Source organism: Balaenoptera physalus, assembly GCF_965194825.1.
Source record: "Balaenoptera physalus genome assembly, chromosome: 13".
NCBI classification, from domain to species: domain Eukaryota; kingdom Metazoa; phylum Chordata; class Mammalia; order Artiodactyla; family Balaenopteridae; genus Balaenoptera; species Balaenoptera physalus.
In genome coordinates this window covers 8644438-8667300 of record NC_138892.1, presented here as the reverse complement: position 1 = coordinate 8667300, position 22863 = coordinate 8644438, and the positions used below count along the sequence as shown (strand labels likewise).

General features: G+C 41.9%; 1 protein-coding gene across 14 annotated transcripts in view; it reads left to right on the top strand.

Moving 5' to 3' along the window:
* The window catches only part of TNRC6B (trinucleotide repeat containing adaptor 6B), a 261503-nt gene that overhangs the window by 222202 nt on the left and 16438 nt on the right, over nt 1-22863 (top strand). For 11 of the 14 annotated variants that reach the window (XR_014252491.1, XR_014252492.1, XM_082420575.1 and 8 more), the window contains 7 exons: nt 6950-7081; nt 7363-7458; nt 7619-7790; nt 15688-15825; nt 18177-18353; nt 19668-19814; nt 20065-20160. Coding sequence is in view for 12 of the 14 variants with exons in the window: in XM_082420575.1 (XP_082276701.1) it covers nt 6950-7081; nt 7363-7458; nt 7619-7790; nt 15688-15825; nt 18177-18353; nt 19668-19814; nt 20065-20160 (958 nt within the window). In the remaining 2 variants the exon portion in view is untranslated. The other 3 variants (XM_082420570.1, XM_082420577.1, XM_082420573.1) reach the window with 3 other exon arrangements.

The window sequence follows — 22863 nt, the reverse complement described above, 5'->3', positions numbered from 1 at the left end:
TGCATGGGCTTCTCATTACGGTGGCTTCTCTTGTTGCGGAGCACGGGCTCTAGGCGCGCGGGCTTCAGTAGTTGTGGTACACAGGCTCAGTAGTTGTGGCTCGCGGGCTCTAGAGCGCAGGCTCAGTAGTTGTGGCGCACAGGCTTAGTTGCTCCGTGGCATGTGGGATCTTCCCGGACCAGAGCTCGAATCTGTGTCCCCTGCATTGGCAGGTGTATTCTTAACCACTGCGCCACCAGGGAAGTCCCTGAACATTTAATATTCTTAACGAGGGACTTCCCTGGTGGCGCAGTGGTTGAGAATCAGCCTGCCAATGCAGGGGACACGGGTTCGAGTCCTGGTCCGGGAAGATCCCACATGCCGCGGAGCAGCTAAGACCGTGCGCCACAACTACTGAGCCCATGTGCCTAGAGCTCGTGCTCCGCCACAGGAGAAGCCACTGCAATGAGAAGCTCACGCACCTCAGTGAAGAGTAGCCCCCGCTCGCCGCAACTAGAATAAGCCCGTGCACAGCAACAAAGACCCAACGCAGCCAAAAATAAATAAATTTATAAAATTCTTGATGAATATTACCAAATTTTACATCCATTTTAACCGCTTTTTAGGGACAGTCAATAATTAATGTAAACATAGGAAGAAGATATTGAAACTCATCTTTAAGATTTGTTACAAATGTTCCATACCGTGGGTTTTTTCTACCTTGCCTTTTTCTTCCTGTTACTCAAATGTTCAGAAAGTAACATATTTTAGAGGTTTTTGTCTTGCTTTTATTTTTATTTATTTTTTAATAAAGAGACCATTCTTTCTTTTTTTTTTAAATTTTATTTATTTTTGGCTGCATTGGGTCTTCATTGCTGCGCACAGGCTTTCTCTAGTTGCGGCGAGCAGGGGCTACTCTACCTTGTGGTGCGCGGGCTTCTCGTTGCAGTGGCTTCTCTTCTTGTCGAGCACGGGCTCTAGATGCGCAGGCTTCAGTAGTTGTGGTGCACGGGCTTAGTTGCTGCGCAGCATGTGACTCTTCCCGGACCAGGGATCAAACCCATGTCCCCTGCATTGGCAGGAGGATTCTTAAACACTACGCCACCAGGGAAGCCTGTCTTGCTTTTAAATTGCTGTCATTTTGCACTTGTAACGCTTCGTTAAATGCCATATTGACTCCCAACTAGAGCTTCACTTTCTCCAACCCAGCTGGAGATTGAAAGGATTTTAAGCCAGAATAATTAATTCCCTGCCATGGGAATGTGCAAACCTGCACTTTAATTACTCTGCAACCCAGGTATGAATAGTCATTTGCCAGGAGCCCAGTGAAGCATCTGTCTGGTCCTTTTGTGTTCACTGGAGGGGGACAGTACATGTGAATCTGAAGGAGGGGGAAGTTGAGCAGTGCTAGATAGGAAGTCCTCAAAGTACAACGTTGATAGTCTTTGTAACTGTCAGTTTATAGAACACATGAGATGCTGGCATTTAAATTAAAGTATGAAAATACCTTGTGTTAGCATTTCTTTTCTTTACAGTCTTTCTGTATCTGTCTCTCTGTAAATAATATGTTTCATGTTCCCTTTTTTGAACTTTATGTAATGAAATCATACAGTATGTAACCTTCTCTGACTTTTTTTACTTGATAATGCTTGTAAGATTTTCCCATGTTGATTTAGGCAATTGTGGTTCATATTGTATTCTACTATATGAATATACCATCATTCATTTACCTATTCTACCCTACTATCAATAGACATTTGGGTTGTTTCCAGATTTTTGCTATTATGAGCAGTGCTGCTGTGAATATTCCTCTATTTGTCTCCTAGAATGAATTTCTCTAGGGTACTGCTGGGTCATGGGCATGTTTTACTTTGAATGGTGGTTTCTGTAGCTAGGTTTGAGTAGTAGGAAGTTTTGAGTAAGGCAGGTGGTGGGACCATGGGCTTGTGGCAAGGGGTAACATACATTCTCAAGACTGAAGAGAAATGGTAATCAGGAGACCAGCTGATTTGTCCAGTAGGTCTTTTAAAACTGAAAGAGGGGGCTTCCCTGGTGGCGCAGTGGTTAAGAATCTGCCTGCCAATGCAAGGGACACAGGTTCAAGCCCTGGCCAGGGAAGATCCCACATGCCGCAGAGCAACTAAGCCCGTGCGCCACAACTACTGAGCCTGAGCTCTAGAGCCCGCAAGCCACAGCTACTGAGCCCACGTGCCACAACTACTGAAGCCTGCTCACCTAGAGCCCGTGCTCTGCAACAAGAGAAGCCACGACAATGAGAAGCCCACACACCGCAACAAAGAGTAGCCCCCGCTCGCCGCAACTAGAGAAAGCCGGCACACAGCAACGAAGACCCAACACAGCCAAAAATAAATAAATAAATAAATTTATTTTTAAAAACTGAAAGAGGGCTTCCCTGGTGGCGCAGTGGGTAAGAATCCACCTGCCAATGCAGGGGACACGGGTTCGAGCCCTGGTCCGGGAGGATCCCACATGCCACGGAGCAACTAAGCCTGTGTGCCACAACTACTGAGCCTGCGCTCTAGAGCCCACAAGCCACAACTACTGAAGCCTGTGAGCCACAACTACGGAAGCCCACGCACCTAAAGCCCATGCTCCGCAACAAGAGAAGCCACTGCAATGAGAAGCCGCGCACAGCAACGAAGACCCAATGAAGCCAAAAATAAATAAATAAATAAATAAATAAAATTTAAAAAAATAAAACTGAAAGAAGGGAGGAGAAATGACAGTTCAGACAATGGCTCTTTATTTTGGAGGCCAGCAGGTTGGGAAAGAAAATAAGCAGAGGAGATTTCCCATGAATCATAGATGAAAGCTTCGGAAAGGAAGTTAGAAACGTGCTGATGAGTACAGACAGCCTGGAGCAGCACTGTCCGGTAGAAATGTAACACAAGCCACATGATGGAATTTAAAGTTTTCAGTAGCCCCATCTAAGAGATAAAAAGAAACTGGTAAAGTTAATTTAATAATATATATTCTTCAAACCAATATATCTAAGTTATTATCATTTCAACCTTTACTCAGTGTTTTTAAATTATATCAAAATTTTTACTCTCCTTTTTTTAATACCAAGTCTTTGAAATCTGGTGTATATTTTACACTTAAAACACATCTCGGGACTTCCCTGGCAGTCCAGTGGTTGGGACTCCACGCTTCCACTGCTGGGGGCATGGGTTCAATCCCTGGTTGGGGAACTAAGATCCTGCATGCCACGTGCTGCGGCCAAAAAAAAAAACAAAACCCACATCTCCACTTAGGTTAGCCATGTTTCAGCTGCTCAGTAGCCACATGAGACTAGTAGTTAACATACCAGATGGCACAGGCCTGCAAACAGAGTTATTGTATTCGTTTCTTTTCTAGAAACTGCCACAGCAAATGACCGCAAACTGGGTAGCTTAAAACAACAGACATTTATTCTCTTACAAGTTCTGGAGGCTAGACGTCCGATAGCAAGGTGTCCTCAGGGTTGGTTCCTACTGCAGGCTCCACAGGAGAGTCTGTTCCGTGCCTCTCTCCTAGTTTCTGGTGGCTGCTGGCAGGGCTTGGTGTTCCTTGACGTGTAAATGCATCACTCCCATCTCCACCTCCGTATTCACGTGGCATTCTTCCCTGTGTGTCTCTGGACTTTCTCTTCTTCTAAGGACACCAGTCATTGGATTAGGGCCCACTGTAATCCATTATGTCCTCATCTGAAACTTGATTATGTCTACAAAGATCCTACTTTTGAATAAGGTCACATTCTCAGATCACAGTTGGGCATGAATTTGGGGGGGTGGGGGACACAGTTCAACCTGGTATAGTTGCTAAACCAAATGAATTTAAGATTCACACTGTGAAGGTAAGAAATACGATTTCATGAGTCACTGAGGTATGGTCTAAGACTTTGGTTTGGAATATGGTGTGATAGCGTAGGATATATCTCCACTCGTAGCCTCCTTCCCTGTCCCCGACCGCTCCCGCCCGCCCCAAACAAAAAAAAGAAAAACTTTTAATACAGTGAGGTTGGAACCATTATATCAGAGACAGTAGGTTAAGCCACAATGGTGACCGTTTGGGTGAACCCAAAGGAGAGATGAAGAAGAATTATTATTTGAGAGGAGTTGTGGAAGGTATGTCCCTCATGCTGGCCATAAAACTGGTGCAGAGGTAAAGTGCACAGTAATGGTGTGCCTGCTTTGAGCTCCTATCTGCTAGGGGTCTGTTAAAATAGAAAATCAAATAAGGTGGGTTTTTGTTTTGTTTTGTTTTGTTTTTTTAAGTCAGTTTATCTTTTATTTTTTAATTGAAGTATAGTTGATTTACAATGTTGTGTTAGTTTCAGGTGTACAGCAAAGTGGTTCGGTTATATATATCTATATATCTGTTCTTTTTCAGGTTCTTTTCCATTATAGGTTATTACAAGATATTGAATATAGTTCCCCATGCTATACAGGAGGTCCTTGTTGTTTATCTGCTTTTTATATAGTCGCATCAGACAAGTTTTTTAATTGGTTGGCAGCACTCAGCACCTCGTAGAGAGTAGCAAGGAAGCAGCTGGGCAAACTGTTACTTTAAATCAAAATACTTTCCAAAATGAGAGAATTGATAGTTTAAGTGCAAGTGCCTGAGATCTTGGAAGAAAACGAGTTGGTGAGCTGAGTATAGGAAACTTGAACTTAGATGTTTTTAGACTAGAAGGTGTCAAAGAAAAGATAGGCAGATATTCTTGAGAATGTAGCAGACAGTGACTCAAAAGTATTAGGAAGCTGAAGAATTTAACTTTGACTGTGATGCTAAAGAAAGGTAACATGGGAAGACCCCGTGGCCTTCTGATGAAAGCTTTCTCTTGACTCACGTTTTATAGGGTCATTTTTAAAAGATGGAAAGTAAGGGTATGCAAGCAAGGGTGAATGTGTGAGAGTCATGCTGGGAGATTAAAACACAAAATAAGTTGAGGCTTGTAAAAAAGTAGGCAGGTCAAAAGTGTCTTAGAACTTGGTTTGGTGCAATGTGGTGACTGGGAAAGGAATCATAGCTTTGGACTCTTCATATAATGCTGACTGATTAAGTGGAAAGAATATTTTTACTGCTTTTGTCTTCTCTGTTAAGAATAAGGGTGTTCAACCGAAAGGGTTTAAGATGCATTAAATCCTACAGCAGAGAAAGAATTTGTGGAAAGAATTGCAGAGTCCTGACTGTGATCTTTGAAGAATGCTTGAGGTCTTCAAGGAGGAGGGTTTAATAATGACAACCCCTCTTTCCTGCCCAAATCCTGAATTTTTAAGACAAAAAGAGGAAGGCTTCCAGGGGCCTAAACGTCCTCTTTACTACTGAGAAAGCTGATACTGGAGAATGTGAGCTTCCTAATACTGAATTCCAAACTTACCCCCTAGTAACTGGAATAGGGCAGTCCCCCCTGTGGGCTTGCTGCCAGGATGTAAGGGAAAGAGGCCCAGAGTGTTATGATAAAGGTGGATACCCCTCTTTGGAGCCTCAGGTCAGCAATGGGAAAGAAGCTCCCCTCCCCTACAATGAAGTAAGGAGAATGGGGGAATTTTTTTTTTTTTTTTTAATTTTGAAAGAACAAGGAAAGTGGCTTAAAGACTGATGAACTTGGTGCCAATTCCAAGCAAGATTCTAGACAAGATTATCAAAAACATGGTTTCTGAGCACCTGTACTAGGAATCGAGAATCATAGTTTGCTAACATATTTGAACTTAACTCGTTTTCTTCACTGATTGGTAAAAAAATTTTGGATTATAGGAACGATAAAGTTGTTGTATCTCTATTTTGACAAGTCATTTGACAAGCTGTCTAAAACAGTTGTGTTGATTAGAAATGATTGACTATTCCTGTACTTCGACTGGAAGGGTGACTGTTAGTAAGTTAAAATATGAGAGGTTCATTCATCTAACAGGTGTTTATCGAGCATCTGCTATGTGCCATGCATATAAAGATAAATGTAAAGTCCTAAGGATCAAAACATAAATTAATAAAATTTTTAAACCCAGCTGCTTAAAAATTACATGGGGGAGTAAAGCACCCCATGTAATTTTAATTTAATGCCCCATCTACAATTTTAATATTGTAGATTTTAATTGACAGTAAGCTTAATGTGTGAGTTAGGAGTTGATCATCAGAGAAGTTGAGATCTTAGGAACTGTTAAAAGCATGGCTTTTAGAAGAATGGTTAGTGATGGCCAGGTCTACCCAGTATTAGACAACTTTAGGAAATGGCTTTTCTGTCCTGGGCTCTGCATTGAGAAATTGAATGAGATACAGGTGAGAGAACTGATCATATGTAGCCTGGAGATGAGATGCAGGGGAGCTGTGATCATTGCCTGGACATCTGAAGAACCATCCTGTGAGATAATATGTACATGTACAGAGGGCATTTCTAAGCATTTGACATGGACTAACTTGTAAAATCCTCAAACAACCATTTTGGAGATAAGGAAAGTGAGGCTTAGAAAGGTTAAGTAAGTCACTTGCTCTGAGTCCTATACCTTAGAAATGGCAGGCTCACACAGTCTGCCTCTAGAACTAATAAGCTTTTGACCAGAATGCTATTTACCACTCATGGAAGACGGAGTAAGTTTGTTCTCCATGGCGCTCACTGATTCAGTGGGTTCAGTGGATGTTTTTATAGCACATTTCCAGTAATAACTTCTCAGACAAAAGTTATATTATCATTAATTTGTTTTCTTGATATTTTCTAGATTGCAAAATTCGTAATTTTTATTGTAGAAAAATTGTAAAGTCTAAAAAGAGAATTAAAAAGCTCCTGTAATTTCACCACTCAAAGACAACCATTGTTAACACTTTGGTGTATTTCTCCCAATCGCTTAATATTTTTTCATAAATATTTTTCAAGGAAAAAATTGGCAGTGCTTGCTTTAGCTCTAATAAGATTCATTTCATGGAAAAAAAAATTTTATTTTGATAAATTCTGAAAGTTCCTTCTTTTGGCTAGGTTTCTGCCTCAATGCTCAAGCAGTTTCCCAACAGTGGCCTGAATCCAGGTCTTTTCAATGTGGGGCCCCAGTTATCTCCTCAACAAATTGCCATGCTGAGCCAGCTTCCACAAATTCCCCAGTTTCAGTTGGTAAGTAGCAGATTTTCCTCCTATAGCTAAAAAGTTTACTTGATTTTTTTTCTTTTTTTTTTTTTTTTTCTCTTTAGCTTTTATTTGCTTCATTTCATGCAAACTGTTGAGTGTGCTTAAGGGTTGATATATCAGCTCAACTGCAGGTAAATGTGACCCGTAGACTGGGAACTCGGTGGTGCTTCCCTCACGGGCACTTGATTCATTCACAGGCCCTTTCGGTTTTCCCAGTCAGTCTGTCTTAGGAAACTTTCGTCCTCTCTTTCTCCCCTGCGCTGTAGGCGTGTCAGCTGCTCCTGCAGCAGCAGCAACAGCAGCAGTTGTTGCAGAACCAGAGGAAGCTTTCTCAAGCCGTGCGCCAGCAGCAGGAGCAGCAGGTACGTGGCTCCGGAAGGGCCCCCTGGTGCTCCGTGGGGGGCATGCATCTCTGCTTAACCTCTTCGATGGCAAGCACGACTCAAATGCCGCCTTTCCCCGTGCGGTTCAGGGTGTTGGCTTCTCACGTGTCCGTTTTCCCTTGCGCCTGCTCGCCTCCAGCTGGCTCGAATGGTGAGCGCCCTGCAGCAGCAGCAGAGGCAGCCCAGCATGAAGCACTCGCCGTCTCATCCCGTCGGGCCCAAGCCGCACCTGGACAACATGGTCCCCAACGCTCTAAATGTGGGGCTCCCAGACCTTCAAACCAAAGGGCCGATACCTGGATACGGTTCTGGTAAGCTGTGAAGCAATGAGAACTGCCTGTTGAAAATTACCTGCCAGTCACGTTCTCAGCCTGGGGGGTTGGACCTCCATTACGCTGTTTTCACAACAGCTGTGCAGGGTAGGTGACTATTTGTATCCCTCTCTTTCAGGTGAGATATCTGAGTTATTGATATCCTAGAGTCTCAGTGGTCTCCTGAAGCTCACCACACAGTAAATAACAGAGACAGGCCTCCACCTTCTCTGGGTCCAAAGCAGTCTTTTATTACTTGTGAGTGGCAATCAGCTCTCCTACCACCAGGAGTTTTTTCAAGCCAGTTAAATGTTTGTACCTGCTGTGACTGCTACACACGTCTGAGGTTATAATCTAATAAATTATGTACAAGTTGAGGCGTTTAGCTCTCCAGATAAAATTACCTTCTCTTGAAAAAATGGGGAACTGATATTAAAATTAAAAGGCAAACTGATAAAATTCTTCTGATATTAGTATCTCATCTGATTTAAATAGAATTAGCACAAGTAAAGTTATACCTTTGACATTCATCAAGAATTTGTTGGCAGGCAAATCGTAGCTCTTTCAGAACTGGGGAACATGTTGTAAGCAGAGTCCACAATCAGCGAGGCAACAGTGATTTAAAAATAAAATTAAAAAATTAAAAAGGTACCACACCCCACAGTGGGTTTCTTCTCAGACTGACAACATTTAGATTTTCTTTCAGTAAAGACAACACTGTTTTTTGCAAACTCAAAAACAAGAGTTTGGGGAGACTTGAAATCCATACTCCCAGGTGACAAAGTGACCCTGGACAAATGGCCCTGCTCTCTGTGCTCTGTGAGGTGCCCACTGCCCCCTGGGGAGGCCACATCCAGAGAAGAGCAGAGAGTTCAGGGACTCCTTGATCCTGGATAGTTGTAAGGGAATTAATTTACAGATCCTCAAGTTCTACCAACTGTACTTAAAAATGATTTGCCTGAGAACTGACTTTCAAATTCAAAATAAACTTTCTTCCATATGACATAAAAGAAGGGCAGATTCTCCACCATCCCGTATCCTATTAGAGCATGCTTCTCTGAGGTTCCAGGCAAGGAGGAAGCCTCCCTTGATGACTAATGATGGTGCCATTACCCCTGGGTTTCCAGTCTTCACCTTCTGAATCGTGTCTTCTGTTACAGATGAAGCTTGACATAAGAGCCTGGGTGTGCTGGTGTGTGTTCAGTTGTTCTGAATTTAGACACTGTACATGATAGTGAAGTGGGGCAACTGTGCTTCTTTTACATCCGCTTTAGTCAAAGGGTGCGTAGTTCTTGAAAAGGAATCCAGTCGTATAAAGCAAAGAGAGCATCTGGAGGCCACAAGTGGCTTTTCCACTTGTTTTAAGAACACAGTTCTTTTCAGGCCTTCTCAGTACTCATCCTGAGGGTATGTCTTAGTTGGAAAGAAAAGCACCTTTGAACAGCTTGAGCAGTATAGTTTAGTGAGACTGACTCTTTGAAACAGACATTTTCACAGCGAATCAGGTAAAGCCTGTGGATAAACTTTTATGTGATTTCCTTTAGACTGGGTATGCACTGGTCAGTTAGTTGTTAAAAACCTAAAATCATGATGTATTTATTTCAATGACAGTCTTTATAACATCTTTACTATCTGCTGCCCCCTATTAAAAAGTAAAATTATGTGTTGGCTACAAATCTGTTAATTTTTAGCAGTGTATACCTCTTATTTATTAAATATATAGAAAGTTTGTATCATGATGTCTTATTAGATTAATTGTGTTGTTTGTGATTATTATACTTAACTATTCCTAATGACTAAAGGATCAGAGTTCAGTATATATACATATGTACATTTACGGAAGAAATTTCATGGGTTTTTTTTTTTAAATCATATTCCTGTTTCATAAGTAACTTAAAAATTTAGTTCTGCATTATAATCCAAATTAAGTAAGGAGGAAGAACATATTGACTTATTTACATCTGCTCACTTATTAAACAATGGATAAATTAATTTTATTAGGTCTTTATATTAATTGTGATCTGACCACTTATAATCTGCCTTACAAGATGCGTTTTGCAATTTATTTCACAGTTACAATTCTCCTTAATTCATATTACCACATTTCTTGGAATTGAAAAATTGGGACTGAAAACAAGTCTGATTTGGCTGGCTATTTTGAATAAAATCTATAGTTGTAAGATTTTGATGAAAATATAGTTAAAGCATTTACACAGGTTAAAATTTTTTCAAAAAAGATTATATGGCAAAGCTGTAATAAAATTAATGAATATACATGAGTATAAATGGTGCTGAGTATAGCAAACTAAAAAAAAAGTACCTGTAGGTTAAAGACTAGCAAGAATAATTAAGTTTCTTAATAAATATTGATGAAGCCTCTACTGGTATATTTTCTCAGAATTAAAAAGTTGAATGACTTTCATGACTCCTTAACGGGTTACCCTTAGCTATTTTTGTTTCTGTTTTTTTTTTAATATTTATTTATTTTATTTGTCTGCTTCGGGTGTTCATTGTGGAGCGCAGGCTTCCCTCTAGTTGCAGCGTGCAGGCTTCTCTGTAGTTGTGGCATGAGGGTTTTCTCTTCTCTAGTTGAGGTGCACGAGCTCAGTACTTGTGGCACGCAGGCTTAGTTGCCCCACAGCATGTGGGATCTTAGTTCCCTAACCAGGGATCAAACCCGCATCCCCTGCATTGGAAGGCGGATTCTTTACCACTGGACCACGAGGGAAATCCCCCTAGCTGATTGTTTTTGTAAAGTAGATGGTTTCTAATTTTCTGCTTTTAGCAAAATGGAAAATATACCTAATTGAATTGTCACGTGATAATGACCTGTCTAAAAATTAGTATTTATACTAAATATATACTAAATACTAAAAGTAGTTTTAGTATTTGTTTTATTGAGTGGGGGGGGGGGAGGAAATATACCTAAAAAGGAATGTAAAGAAATAACTTATGTAATTACAAGGCTCCTCCTTTTTCCATCTCCTTATTTGTGTAAGATATCTTAGTGCTTTATCAAGTCTACAAAAATTTTAAAAATAGGAATAGTGTGAGCTAGATCTCATTCTAGTATTAAGTCATAGTCACTCACAAATATCTGAACTAATCGAGAAGCTCATCAGGAAGGGCATGTCAAATAAAATTTTACTTTTTATGTTTAAAATTTATCATAATATGTAATATTTCTGTGTGTGGTATATCCAGTGAAAAGTAGAGTTATGAATAGTAGAGATTATTAAAATAGCAGAAGAATAACTGTATCTTTCCTGGTATTATGATGTGTCAATATCACATGTGCATGTGGACATGGATTAGAACAGTTGTATTAAAGGGGCAACTGTGGATGATTTCTTTCTTTTATAATTTATTCTTTATTATAATTATTACTTTTTTAACATCTTTATTGGAGTATAATTGCTTTACAATGGTGTGTTAGTTTCTGCTTTATAACAAAGTGAATCAGCTATACATATACATATATCCACATCTCCTCCCTCTTGCGTCTCCCTCCCACCCTCCCTATCCCACCCCTCTAGGTGGACACAAAGCACGGAGCTGATCTCCCTGTGCTATGCGGCTGCTTCCCACTAGCTATCTGTTTTACATTTGGTAGTGTATATATGTCCATGCCACTCTCTCACTTCGTCCCAGCTTACCCTTCCCCCTCCCCGTGTCCTCAAGTCCATTCTCTACGTCTGCATCTTTATTCCTGTCCTGCCCCTAGGTTCATCAGAAACATTTTTCTTTTTTTTTTTTTTTTAGATTCCATATATATGTGTTAGCATACGGTATTTGTTTTTCTCTTTCTGACTTACTTCACTCTGTATGACACACTCTAGGTCCATCCACCTCACTACAAATAACTCAATTTCGTTTCTTTTTATGGGTGAGTAATATTCCATTGTATATATGTGCCACATCTTCTTTATCCATTTATAATTATTTTAAAACCCCAGGAACTTGTTTTTTTAATCTGCAACCAAAGTAATAGTGGAAAATATAGAACTACGGCAAAGAGAGTGAAGGAGTGATGAATTAAGGACAAGTTAATTTGAGAGAGTTTCCTTAAGGAGGTAAGCCCTGAGACAAGTGGTAGTGATGAATAGACAACGAATTAGAGTGTGTGGCAAAGAAAGTAATTCTGGCAAGGACAGATAAGGTAGCCAAGGGCTTGTATTTGTAAGAATGGTAAGGGAGGTAAAAGGAATGTACTGGTGAAATGAGGCCCTGGAAAGGCAAGGGGCATGTCTTATCTCTGATTGTACCTTAGCTCCTAACACAGAGCCTGGCACAAATTAGGCTCTCCATAAATATTCATTGGACTGAACTAAATGACTTGTTTGATTAGAAGTTCTGTGTCGGGGAACTGGAGAATTACTGGAGGCCACTTGATGGACCGAGGAAGTTTGGTTTGATGAAATAGCAAGGACAGTCAAGTCAGTGTTTTCCTGGGTTTGGAGGTGTGATAGCTCATGAGCAGCCCCAGAGGTCACAAGTGGAGTGCCCTCTGCCTTCTGTTAATGCAGCCTCTAGAGCACAGAATTCCTTTCATCCAGATTTGTTGAACACATTCTATTCTAAAGTCAGGCCAGTCACTATGTGACGTCGAAGAAAGATACAGTTACATACAACCTTGCACTGATTTTCCTCTCATAGTTTTGGGTTTGTAGATTGGACCTTTCAAGGCACCATTATCTCTTGTGGTTTTTTGGGGGGTTTTTTTTGTTTTTTTGCCCTCTTCAGTTTTTTTTTCCTTACCACACTTTATTGTTTAGTTACGGTGCTGTCATATCGTGTTGGCATTTGATCCACAAGTTTCTAATGAGAAAGATGCCCACTTTACCTAAGGTTCGGGGGGAGCTGCTCAAACTCTTTTCTCTCCTAAGATTTATAACTCTTACTAATTTTCTACATTTTATGTGTCACAGAAGAACTCTAAGCAGCTGAAATTAAATAACTTTAATTCATTGTGAGTTTTAAATTTTAGAGCAACTTTAAAGAAAATTAATATATAAGGAATGGTTTCTTATCTTACTAACCCTTACATTCTTCTTTTTAATCCCAGGTTATTTTCAAAAGCTCTTTCTCAATGATTAGAACCGAGCTTTCAGATGGCCTGGAATCCAGGCACTTTGGGCTGGTTTTCTAAGTCAAAGGTAGAGGTGTAATTTGCCCAAGGAGTAAACCCACGTAGGCCACTGAAGCTGTATCAGAGAAGGCCCTTGTTCCTTTCAGCCTCCCTGTCCTCCAGTCTCATTTCATTTTAGCCACATAGGACAAAAGTGAAAATATCTTAAACTCTTCTTTTTAAAAAAGAAGGGTTCGGGGACTTCCCTGGTGGCGCAGTGATTAAGAATCCGCCTGCCAATGCAGGGGACACGGGTTCGAGCAATGGTCCGGGAAGATCCCACATGCCGCGGAGCAACGAAGCCCGTGCGCCACAACTACTGAGCCTGCACTCTGGAGCCCGCGAGCCACAGCTACTGAAGCCCGTGCGCCTAGAGCCCGGGCTCTGCAACAAGAGAAGCCACCGCAATGAGAAGCCCGCGCACCGCAGCAAAGAGTAACCACTGCCCACCGCAACTAGAGAAGGCCTGCGCGCAGCAACGAAGACCCAATGCAGCCAAAAATAAATTAATTAATTAAAAAATAATAATAATAAATAAAATAAAAAGAAGGGTTCAATCTGAAATATTTCCAGCTCATTCCAAGGACTTCTCCCCACCCACACCCTCCAAGCAATCACTTGGACTAGTAAAGTCAGTTACAAACTGTGTGAAAGGACAGTGTTCCGTGTATTAATAGCAACATTTTAAACAGGTCAAGAAAGGTGTCAGAACTGATTTGATTTATTGTGCATTTATAAAACTATCCCTGACAAGAGAAGCACAGGGGAGAAAAATGTGACCCGGGCCCCCAGTGGGATTTGTATAGATGGAACTTGAGGGCCAATAAGACAGCACCAGATGGTAGGAGAGTAAAGTGGGTACAGCGTGGAGTCTGGCCTGGCTGGAGCTGCACGTCCACTAGGGGAAGAATAGACCACACAGGCCACCTGAGCTGAGACGTGGTGTGAACCCTGCTGACCTCCTTGGGTGTCCACGCTTGCATGTTGTTGCCGCCCTATCTGTGGCTCATTCTCCTTTTTCTGTTTTTTATTCATTATTCTTCCCTTCCCCTGTTGCAGTGGTTGATTTTAGTCCTTTACTTTTTTTGAGCATCGGTTTGAAAAGTATTAAATACATTCTGACCCAAAATGGATGGTGGACCCTGTGAGGCTACATCAACAAGCCTCTCCTGTCTGGCTTTCACCTGTCCAGCCCTGTGCAGTGGGAAAATGTTACCTGCCAAAACCGTTGCTAAAAGCCTGACACCTGGCGGCACATGGCGAAGTAAACTGAATCTCTCGCCAATTGCCTATTCAAGCTATGGGGTCTTTGTCATTATATAAAAACTTTTTTCAAATTGATCTCCCAGATTCTGTCTACCCCATTCTCACACTGTCAGGTCTCTTTGTAAAATACAGGTCTAGTTATCTCTCCTCACTTGCTGAAGAATTTCATCTCCTGTCTTAGAGGGGAAAAAAAGGTATAGACTCCTCAGCCTGATACATGAAGACCCTACACGCCACGCCACTTCATTGCTCCGCATCTCACTGCATCCATAGGCAGCCAAGCATTGGAGTCACATTGGGCTTGTCATCATTCCCTAAACACGCCTGATTGTCACCAGTCAGAGCTTTGTACTTGGTTTCCTTGACTTACTCGCCTACCTTGCCTAGGTCCAGGATCAGTGTCCCTCTGCAAAGCCTTTCCTCCGCCAGAGGCCCTGCCACAACTTAATAGCTGCTGTTACACCAGGTTGGGGTTTTGTTTTGTTTTTAAATTTATTTATTTATTTATTTATTTATTTATTTATTTATTTATGGCTGCATTGGGTCTTCATTGCAGTGCACGGGCTTCTCGTTGCGGTAGCTTCTCTTGTTGCGGAGCATGGGCTCTAGGCGCACAGGGTTCAGTAGTTGTGGCGCACGGGCTCAGTAGTTGTGGCTTGTGGGCACTAGAGCTCAGGCTCAGTAGTTGTGGCGCATGGGCTTAGTTGCTCCGCGGCATGTGGGATCTTCCCAGGCCAGGGCTCGAACCTGTGTCTCTTGCATTGGCAGAGAGGTTCTTAACCACTGCGCCACCAGGGAAGCCCTGGGTTTTTATTTTTTTAAAATTTATTTATTTATTTACTTATTTATTTATTTATGGCTGCATTGGGCCTTCATTGCTGTGCATGGGCTTTCTCTAGTTGCGGCGAGCGGGGACTACTCTTAGTTGCGGTGTGTGGGCTTCTCATTGCGGTGGCTTCTCTTGTTGCAGCACACAGGCTCTAAGCGCATGGGCTTCAGTAGTTGTGGCACGCGGGCTCTAGAGCGCAGGCTCAGTAGTTGTGGCGCACGGGCTTAGTTGCTCCACGGCATGTGGGATCTTCCTGGACCAGAGCTCGAACCCCTGTCCCCTGCATTGACAGGTGGATTCTTAACCACGGCGCCACAAGGGAAGCGCCCACCATGTTGGTTTGACGTGTAGACGTCTCCATCTCAGTTGGAGAATTGCTGGCCCCACGTTCTGTTTGACACAGATGGATAAGTGAATGCACACATGCACTGAGATGGTCTTAATGAGATGGCAGTCATACATGTTTTCATACCTGAACAGAGTCGTCACTATTTTAGCAAGCAGGAGCCAGGATCAGCATTTTGAATCAAAATATCTGTTTCTGAGTAAAGAAAACTTCATGTGAATTGGTCTTTAAGTGACAAATGAAGCTATTCATGGGTTCTGCCTCAGAACTCTTGGTTACTGATACTAGAAACTTATAAAAAGACGTAAAATTTGGTTCTCCATTTTAGGCTTCAGCTCTGGCGGCATGGACTACGGCATGGTTGGTGGGAAGGAGGCTGGAACAGAGTCTCGCTTTAAACAGTGGACCTCCATGATGGAGGGACTGCCCTCTGTAGCCACACAGGAAGCCAATATGCACAAAAATGGTAAGAGCAAACAAAGCTTCGTGACTTGGAGCTGTTCCGACTCTCAGCAGGCCTTGACGAAGTGGCCTATAAACTTACTTTGAAGCACAGATCTATTTTAGCTTTTTCCTAATGAGTCTCTTGATTTTTTTCCCCCCAATCCTATGATCACCTAGGAGAGGAAGATTGGGGTTGTGTGTATTTCAAATTATAAGAAACTTAAATGCTGGTTCCACTTAAGGGGAGCAAAATTCCCACCTGCAATGGGATTGAGGGCAGTAGCAGTGAACTTGAGCTCCCCTTAGGTTAAAACCCTAATAAATTGGCTGAGAGAACAGAATCCGTTTTTGGAGCTACAAGAGAGAGATCATAACAAATATATATCATGATGATTGTTTGAGCTCTTTGATCTCCAAAAGATGACTAATAGATCAATACATGAGGTTTGAACTTTCCACAAAGCTTTCTTGTTCTTTATGAATTACAGTGTCTGCAAGACAGCAGTTGAGGGCATTGTAATTGTAGGCTTTGGTTGTTAATGTGGGTCAGCTCTTCCATCTCTGTAATTCTCTGTAAGAGCATCTCCATTTCCCTGTGAAATGGATAAAAGGTCTTAGGACCTTCCTTCAGCCTTTGTTTCAATGTTTGTTTCATTTGACAGTAATTTACTTGGGCTCAGCTGTATCCATGAGAACCAAGTGTAAATAGGGGTCGGACTGGCTTCTGCAGGGGCTTCCTGGCAGCCTCAGCCCCATCAGTCTGGAGCCTTTCAGGGTTCCTTTATAAACCCCTCTTTCATGTGCCCATCCGGTAGGCTGGTGAAGTGGCCACGTGAAGTTCTCTGCCTGCTGTCCCTAAGCATTATCATTTGATTTCATGCTACAAAATCAAGAATGATTTATTGAAATTATCAAATCTGTTTCTGGACTGAATAATCTAAGCTCAGCATCTATAGCTTTGGACACTTGGGCTGCTTCCTTAGGCTGATGATTCATTAAGTCCCCTTGTCCCCAAAGACAGGATAGGTGTATGATTATAAATGCACAGTGGCACGTGAGAAGCTATCTTACAGGTAGAATACTCGCTTGCCTTTTTAGAGCTTATAGGTAATGTTTTCCCATTTCCTTAGCAATCCCCAAGGTAATTGAGCTATTCATTTCCTACTACTTCACTACTATGTGCCCTTGAGTCAAATTCCTGTCAGTGGCTCCAGAAAAGCGAATGACTTCTCTTAGCTGAGCGTGGAGACAGTTTTAATAATACTTGTGCTAGGCCAAACCAAACAGATTATTTTCATCGATATTTACACAAATATTTTATTTTCATTTTTTTTATTTTTTGGCTACGGCGTGCGGAATGCAAGATCTTAGTTCCCCGACTAGGGATTGAACCCGTGCCCCCTGCAGTGGAAGCATTAAGTCTTAACCACTGGACCACCAGGGAAGTCCCTACACAAATATTTTAATACATTACCCTGGAAGTAATTTTATCTGTTCATAAACAGCATCCTAAGAGTAGATCAGGTAACACAATACAGCATGTAAAATTCATTTGAAAGATAAGTAGAATGGTATCTCACAGAGGTCAAAATTTTCATTTAAAGTAAAGTTCATTTTTTGTTAGTTTAAGGGAATTATTAAGCTTTTGATATTTTTCGTGCCTCCCAGCATATAAAATGCATGAAGGGGGCACCAACAAAACTGCTGAAATACTCTCGGGACAGCAGTTTTACAAAGGATTTGCTGTTCTTCATGTGTGGAGCCGTGGATCTCAGAGCTGCAGAGTTCACTGCTGGCCCTGTGCTGGCAGAGACCCTCGGCGGCGGCGGCAAGAATGCTGTCTCATTGCTTTGGAATTTAAAGCAATTGCAGATGCCTTTCTCTCCAGCGAACTCCCTCTGTTTACTCTGCTTCTTCCAGCTAAACTAGGCCTGATCAGCACTTAAAGACTTGGGTGGGTTGGTGTCAGTAGAAATGTAATTAAAAACCCTTTTATGTGCCGCAAATTGTTGAGTATTTTTCCTATTCCTCACCCCTGGGTCATTAGTGTAAAAACTGGGGGGATGATGGTACGATTCGTAGTTGATGAAAGTTTTGTTAACTTCATAAGACCCTGGAATTTTAAAATTGAATAGGACGTTCAGGACTGAGAAGAGCGTTGTGTGCGTAAGTGCAGACTGAGAGGCTGAAAGGTGAGATAAGTCGTCAAGGTCATCCTGCTCCCTAATTAGGCGGTGGCTTTCAAGTGGGACCTCGGATTCCAGGACTCTTCTTACTGCATCCTGTGTTTGAGTTCCTCTAAATGAAAGCACAACAAGTTCTGTTCATAGGAGTCCTTTCTGGTGTGAATTAGTTACCTCTCTCTTTTCTCAGGCGCTATAGTGGCCCCTGGTAAGACCCGAGGAGGGTCACCATACAACCAGTTTGATATCATCCCGGGTGACACACTGGGTGGCCATACGGGTCCTGCTGGTGATAGCTGGTTACCTGCCAAATCTCCACCAACAAATAAAATCGGAAGTAAATCCAGCAATGCCAGTTGGCCTCCAGGTATTGTACAGGAAATGTTTTTTCTGGGATATCATTTTTTTTTTATAATTGTTAATATCAGGTTCTGAACAGATTACTTCTGACACTCCCTTTACTAAGGCATTCACTTTAATTTTTTTTCATTCAGTAATTATTGTCTGATAAAAGCAGGGAAGAATTTGCTGTGGGAAGATAGCAAATTTTCATTAGAGGGGGTCTCTGCTCTGTAGAGTTCAGTCAGGAACATAGGTGTGAACGCTGATCACCTACAAGGCAGGTTACTGTGTGGTAAATACCGCACAGGCACAGATAGGCCAAAGGAAGTCCGTGGAGTGCAGCCTGGGAGTAAAAGAAGGTGACCTTGGAGCCGGGACTTGGCATTCATCCATGCAAAGGATGCCTTGTAACGTGGGTTCTTCTGAAATGTCCAGCGAATTGATCAGTTTATTCACGGAGCAAGTATTTATTATCAGGTTCTAGGTACACAGTAGTGAGTGCAGTGAGACTATTTGCTATTTGTTTTCTCTTTTTATTCTGATACAAGTAATCTATCTTCATTGTAGAAAAAACTTTTAATTTATTAAAGCAAAATTAAAACCAAGAAGTTTGGTGTATGTCCTTCTAAACCTCTTTCTATACGGGTATACTGGAGCTATGAATATGTATAGTTTCTAGTATTAGTGCATATTCATATGTACTACATACTGTTCTTCCTCATCATGATTAGGAAAATAAAAGTTTAATATAGCTTTAAATATGATTTAAATTAACTGATAAAAAATTGTAAACACTTAAATATTTTCTAGGCTTTCTCATGATAAGCCAAATTATTCCTGCTGGTTGTCCCTGGACATTCCACGTGGTAGTGGTCATATGTGTTTTCTTTTGTGCATCTGAGCCAATTTCCAGTGAGATAAGTGGGAGAAATATCTCCTCTCCAACTCAGATTTTCTCCCAGTTTTTGTCCTAGATGCCTCACAGTTGTCATGAGACCACACTACTGTATCCTGCCTCCCTGCCCTCAGGCCTGAACTTCCCTGGGAGCAGGAAGAGCAGGAGCAGGGCCTGGGGGCCAGACCTTGAGGGTCTGTGGCATCAAGTTCCCAAGCAGAGAGAGAAGGTCGACATGTCGGGATAGCACAGGAGTGCTGCTGGCAAAGTATATGTTCAGGCCGACTTTTTTTTTTTTTTTTTTTAATTTTGTGATGAAAATCTGAGCTAAAATAGATTCAGAAGTTAGACTTTTCACAGATCTATTTCTTGTATCAAAAAATAACTTTACCACGTTTTGAACAACTTCCTACCTCTATCCAACATTTGTTCTCCTTATCTCAGAATTCCAACCAGGAGTGCCATGGAAAGGTATCCAAAACATTGACCCTGAATCTGACCCCTATGTCACCCCAGGAAGTGTGCTGGGGGGTACAGCCACATCTCCCATTGTAGATACTGACCACCAACTTCTGCGGGATAACACCACAGGTAAATAAGTGAAACACCCCTCGTGTTTATTCAGCACCCAGTATTTTCATGTTTGGCAGGCTGTGGCTTCATTTGTACTTGCTGGTATCTCACCAGAAAACATAGGAATATGTAGCTTTTCACATTTAGTTTTTAGATATAGTTTGTCCTTCCTCTTATTAAAGGTTAAATAAAATACTTCAAGATTTCACTAGTTACGCTGACATTTATCTGCACTGTTTTCATTTCGTTCTTCATTCGTCATCCAAAGGGTCTAATTCTTCCCTCAACACCTCGCTGCCTTCACCTGGTGCCTGGCCCTACAGTGCCTCTGACAACTCCTTCAGCAACGTTCATAGCACTTCAGGTACGCGTGTGACCCAGTTCTGCCCCTTCGCTAGCGCTTTCCTGTCTGGCTGCCTTCTACAAAGGAAATTGGCGTTTATTTCTTAAGGAATAAATACCTCTATAGCAGTTGACCAGCATAGGTCAGGGTGGATGGAGACCCACCTCTTGTATTGGCTGCGTCCTTGGGGAACTTGCAGTCTCAACAGAGGCAGGGTGAGACAAATACAGCTTTAGGACCAAGGCAGATGGTGACATAATTACAGGGAGCTATGGGTGTTGAGAGGGCAGAGGTTATATCCTGATGACACAAGTGCTTTTCTTTTAACCAGTCTGCCAAGAAAATCAGGGGCCGTGGGAAGAACCAGTTAAGTCCAGGTTGTTATTCCTAAGGCAGCCAATTAGAGCTTGCTTTTCTCTAAAAATTCTTCCACTTACAGACAAAGGCTAAGGGCAGATGGCCAAGGGGAAAAAAAGAGGACCTTGGTTAATTCTACCAACAACATTTGTTGAGTTCCGTGTGTGTGTGTGTGTGTGTGTGTGTGTGTGTGTGTGTGTGTGTGTGTGTGTGTGTGTGTGTGTTTAAGACAATAGGGAATGGAAAACCTATTGGTTATAACAGAGCCTTTGAAGTCACTTACTTAGCACAACACCTTATAGATTGGTAGACCAATCATTAGTAATTGGCACCTTGGTCTTGCAAAAGTTGGACCTTAAGCCATTAAAGTCATTAAGGCTTCTGACGTTTATGCAGGCAAATGCAAATAAAACAAATCCTTAGCTACCTACTAAAGCACTGCGGGTTAATGACCTTACAGATTGTCTTCTTTTCCTTTCCACCTCTGTCATATCAACAGTGCAACAGTGCAACAGTAACCTCTCAGGACCAGGCAGCATGCTAAGCCTTCAGCGTGAATTCTTATCTTACCTTCACCAAAGTCTGTGGGGAAGGTCCCGCTATTATCCCCATTTTGTAGATGAAGAAACTGAGGTTCAAAGAGCTGATAGAATTTGCCTCAGGTCCGAGTGAGTGTGTAAAGGAGCCAACTCCATATTCCATGTTTCTAAACACCACCCTACATTATGCTTTTATAGGACTTCTACCATTTTTTTTTTATTTTTATATTTTATTTTTTATTTTTTTTGGCTACACTGCATGGCATGTGGGATCTTAGTTCCCCGACCAGGGATTGAACCCATGCCCCCTGCACTGGAAGTGCACAGTCTTAACCACTGGACTGCCAGGGAAGTCCCCTAGGGCTTCTACCTTTACATGTAAAAACTCATTTTCACCTCTTTTATTCCTGTAACTGCCCATGCCTCTGTTTTAACTATTTTATCTTTCGTTTACAAGCAGTCACCTGAGAGATGACTCAAGCATCACCCTTGTTTAAAACTGAATGTATACATTTCCAACCCTCACCCTCACAAATTTTCTTTTTTTAATTAATTAATTTATTTATTTATTTATTTGTGGCTGTGTTCGGTCTTCGTTGCTGTGCGCTGGCTTTCTCTAGTTGCGGTGAGCGGGGGCTACTCTTCGTTGTGGTGCACGGGCTTCTCGTTGCGGTGGCTTCTCTTGTTGTGGAGCACAGGCTCTAGGTGCGCGGGCTCAGTAGTTGTGGCTCGCAGGCTCAGTAGTTGTGGCGCACGGGCTCAACTTCTCTGTGGCATGTGGGATCTTCCCGGGGCAGGGCTCAAACCCGTGTCCCCTGCATTGGCAGGCGAACTCTTAACCACTGCGCCACCAGGGAAGCCCTGTCTTTCTTTCTTAACTAACTCTTTTTCTTAGTGGTGCTGCTGTGCATCACTTAGTCGCAGCATCTCAGTCTTCCCTCTCGCCTCTTCCTCACTCTTTCCTGTCTCCCTCGCTTGCTGGATCCAGCCAGTGATGACGTCTCCCAAGTGGTTTCTTCTCTCTCAGATCCATTTCTTCTCTTCCATTCTCTTTGCTGTCATCCACATTTTGGCCCTAGTTTAAACACTACCTGCTAAATCTACTGCAAAAACTCCTGATAGCATCTGAAACTGCCCCCAGCGGACCTTTATGGCCTCCTTTACCTCTCTGCTACTGTGAAATGTTGTTCGGCCAAAATTGGAGAGAAACATATTTGGTACAAAGAGAGTTTAAGTTGAAGCTCGGTTTCTATTTTCCTGTCTTGCTGAGCCGTCCATTTATATCAATCCTTCAAGACTTGTCTTGGCAAAGTCGTTGCTGACAGCCCAGCGTTGTCATTTTCCTCCGTGTATTGAACATATATGATGTTGCCTGGGTTACCAGTTCTGTTGTTCATCTTTTCTGTTTTCCCGTCTGAACTTGAAGTTCTTGGGAACAACTGTTTATATTATCCATAGCACTGATTTAGCACCTTAAAAGCAGAGTAAGCCCTTAGTGAATATTTGTTGATTATATTTTAAAAATCTGTTTGAATGTTATCTAGTATTCTGGATCAAGAAAAGTTTAATTTTTAATGTACTTTCCATTCAATCAGCAAGTATTTATAGAATAAATACTTTAGTTCTGCCTGGGTTCACATTCTACTATATCTGTAAGACTAATGACTTTAAGAAGACTTTCCTTGAATTTATCTTCCTTTTCAGGTTGTGTTTAGCTAAGAAAGCAGTAGAGAATTAGTTATCTTACTAACTCTTTAGTTCATATGTTAATTTGTCAATTCAGAGTAAGAGTCATTGAAAATTTATATTTGATAAGCTCAGAGAACAA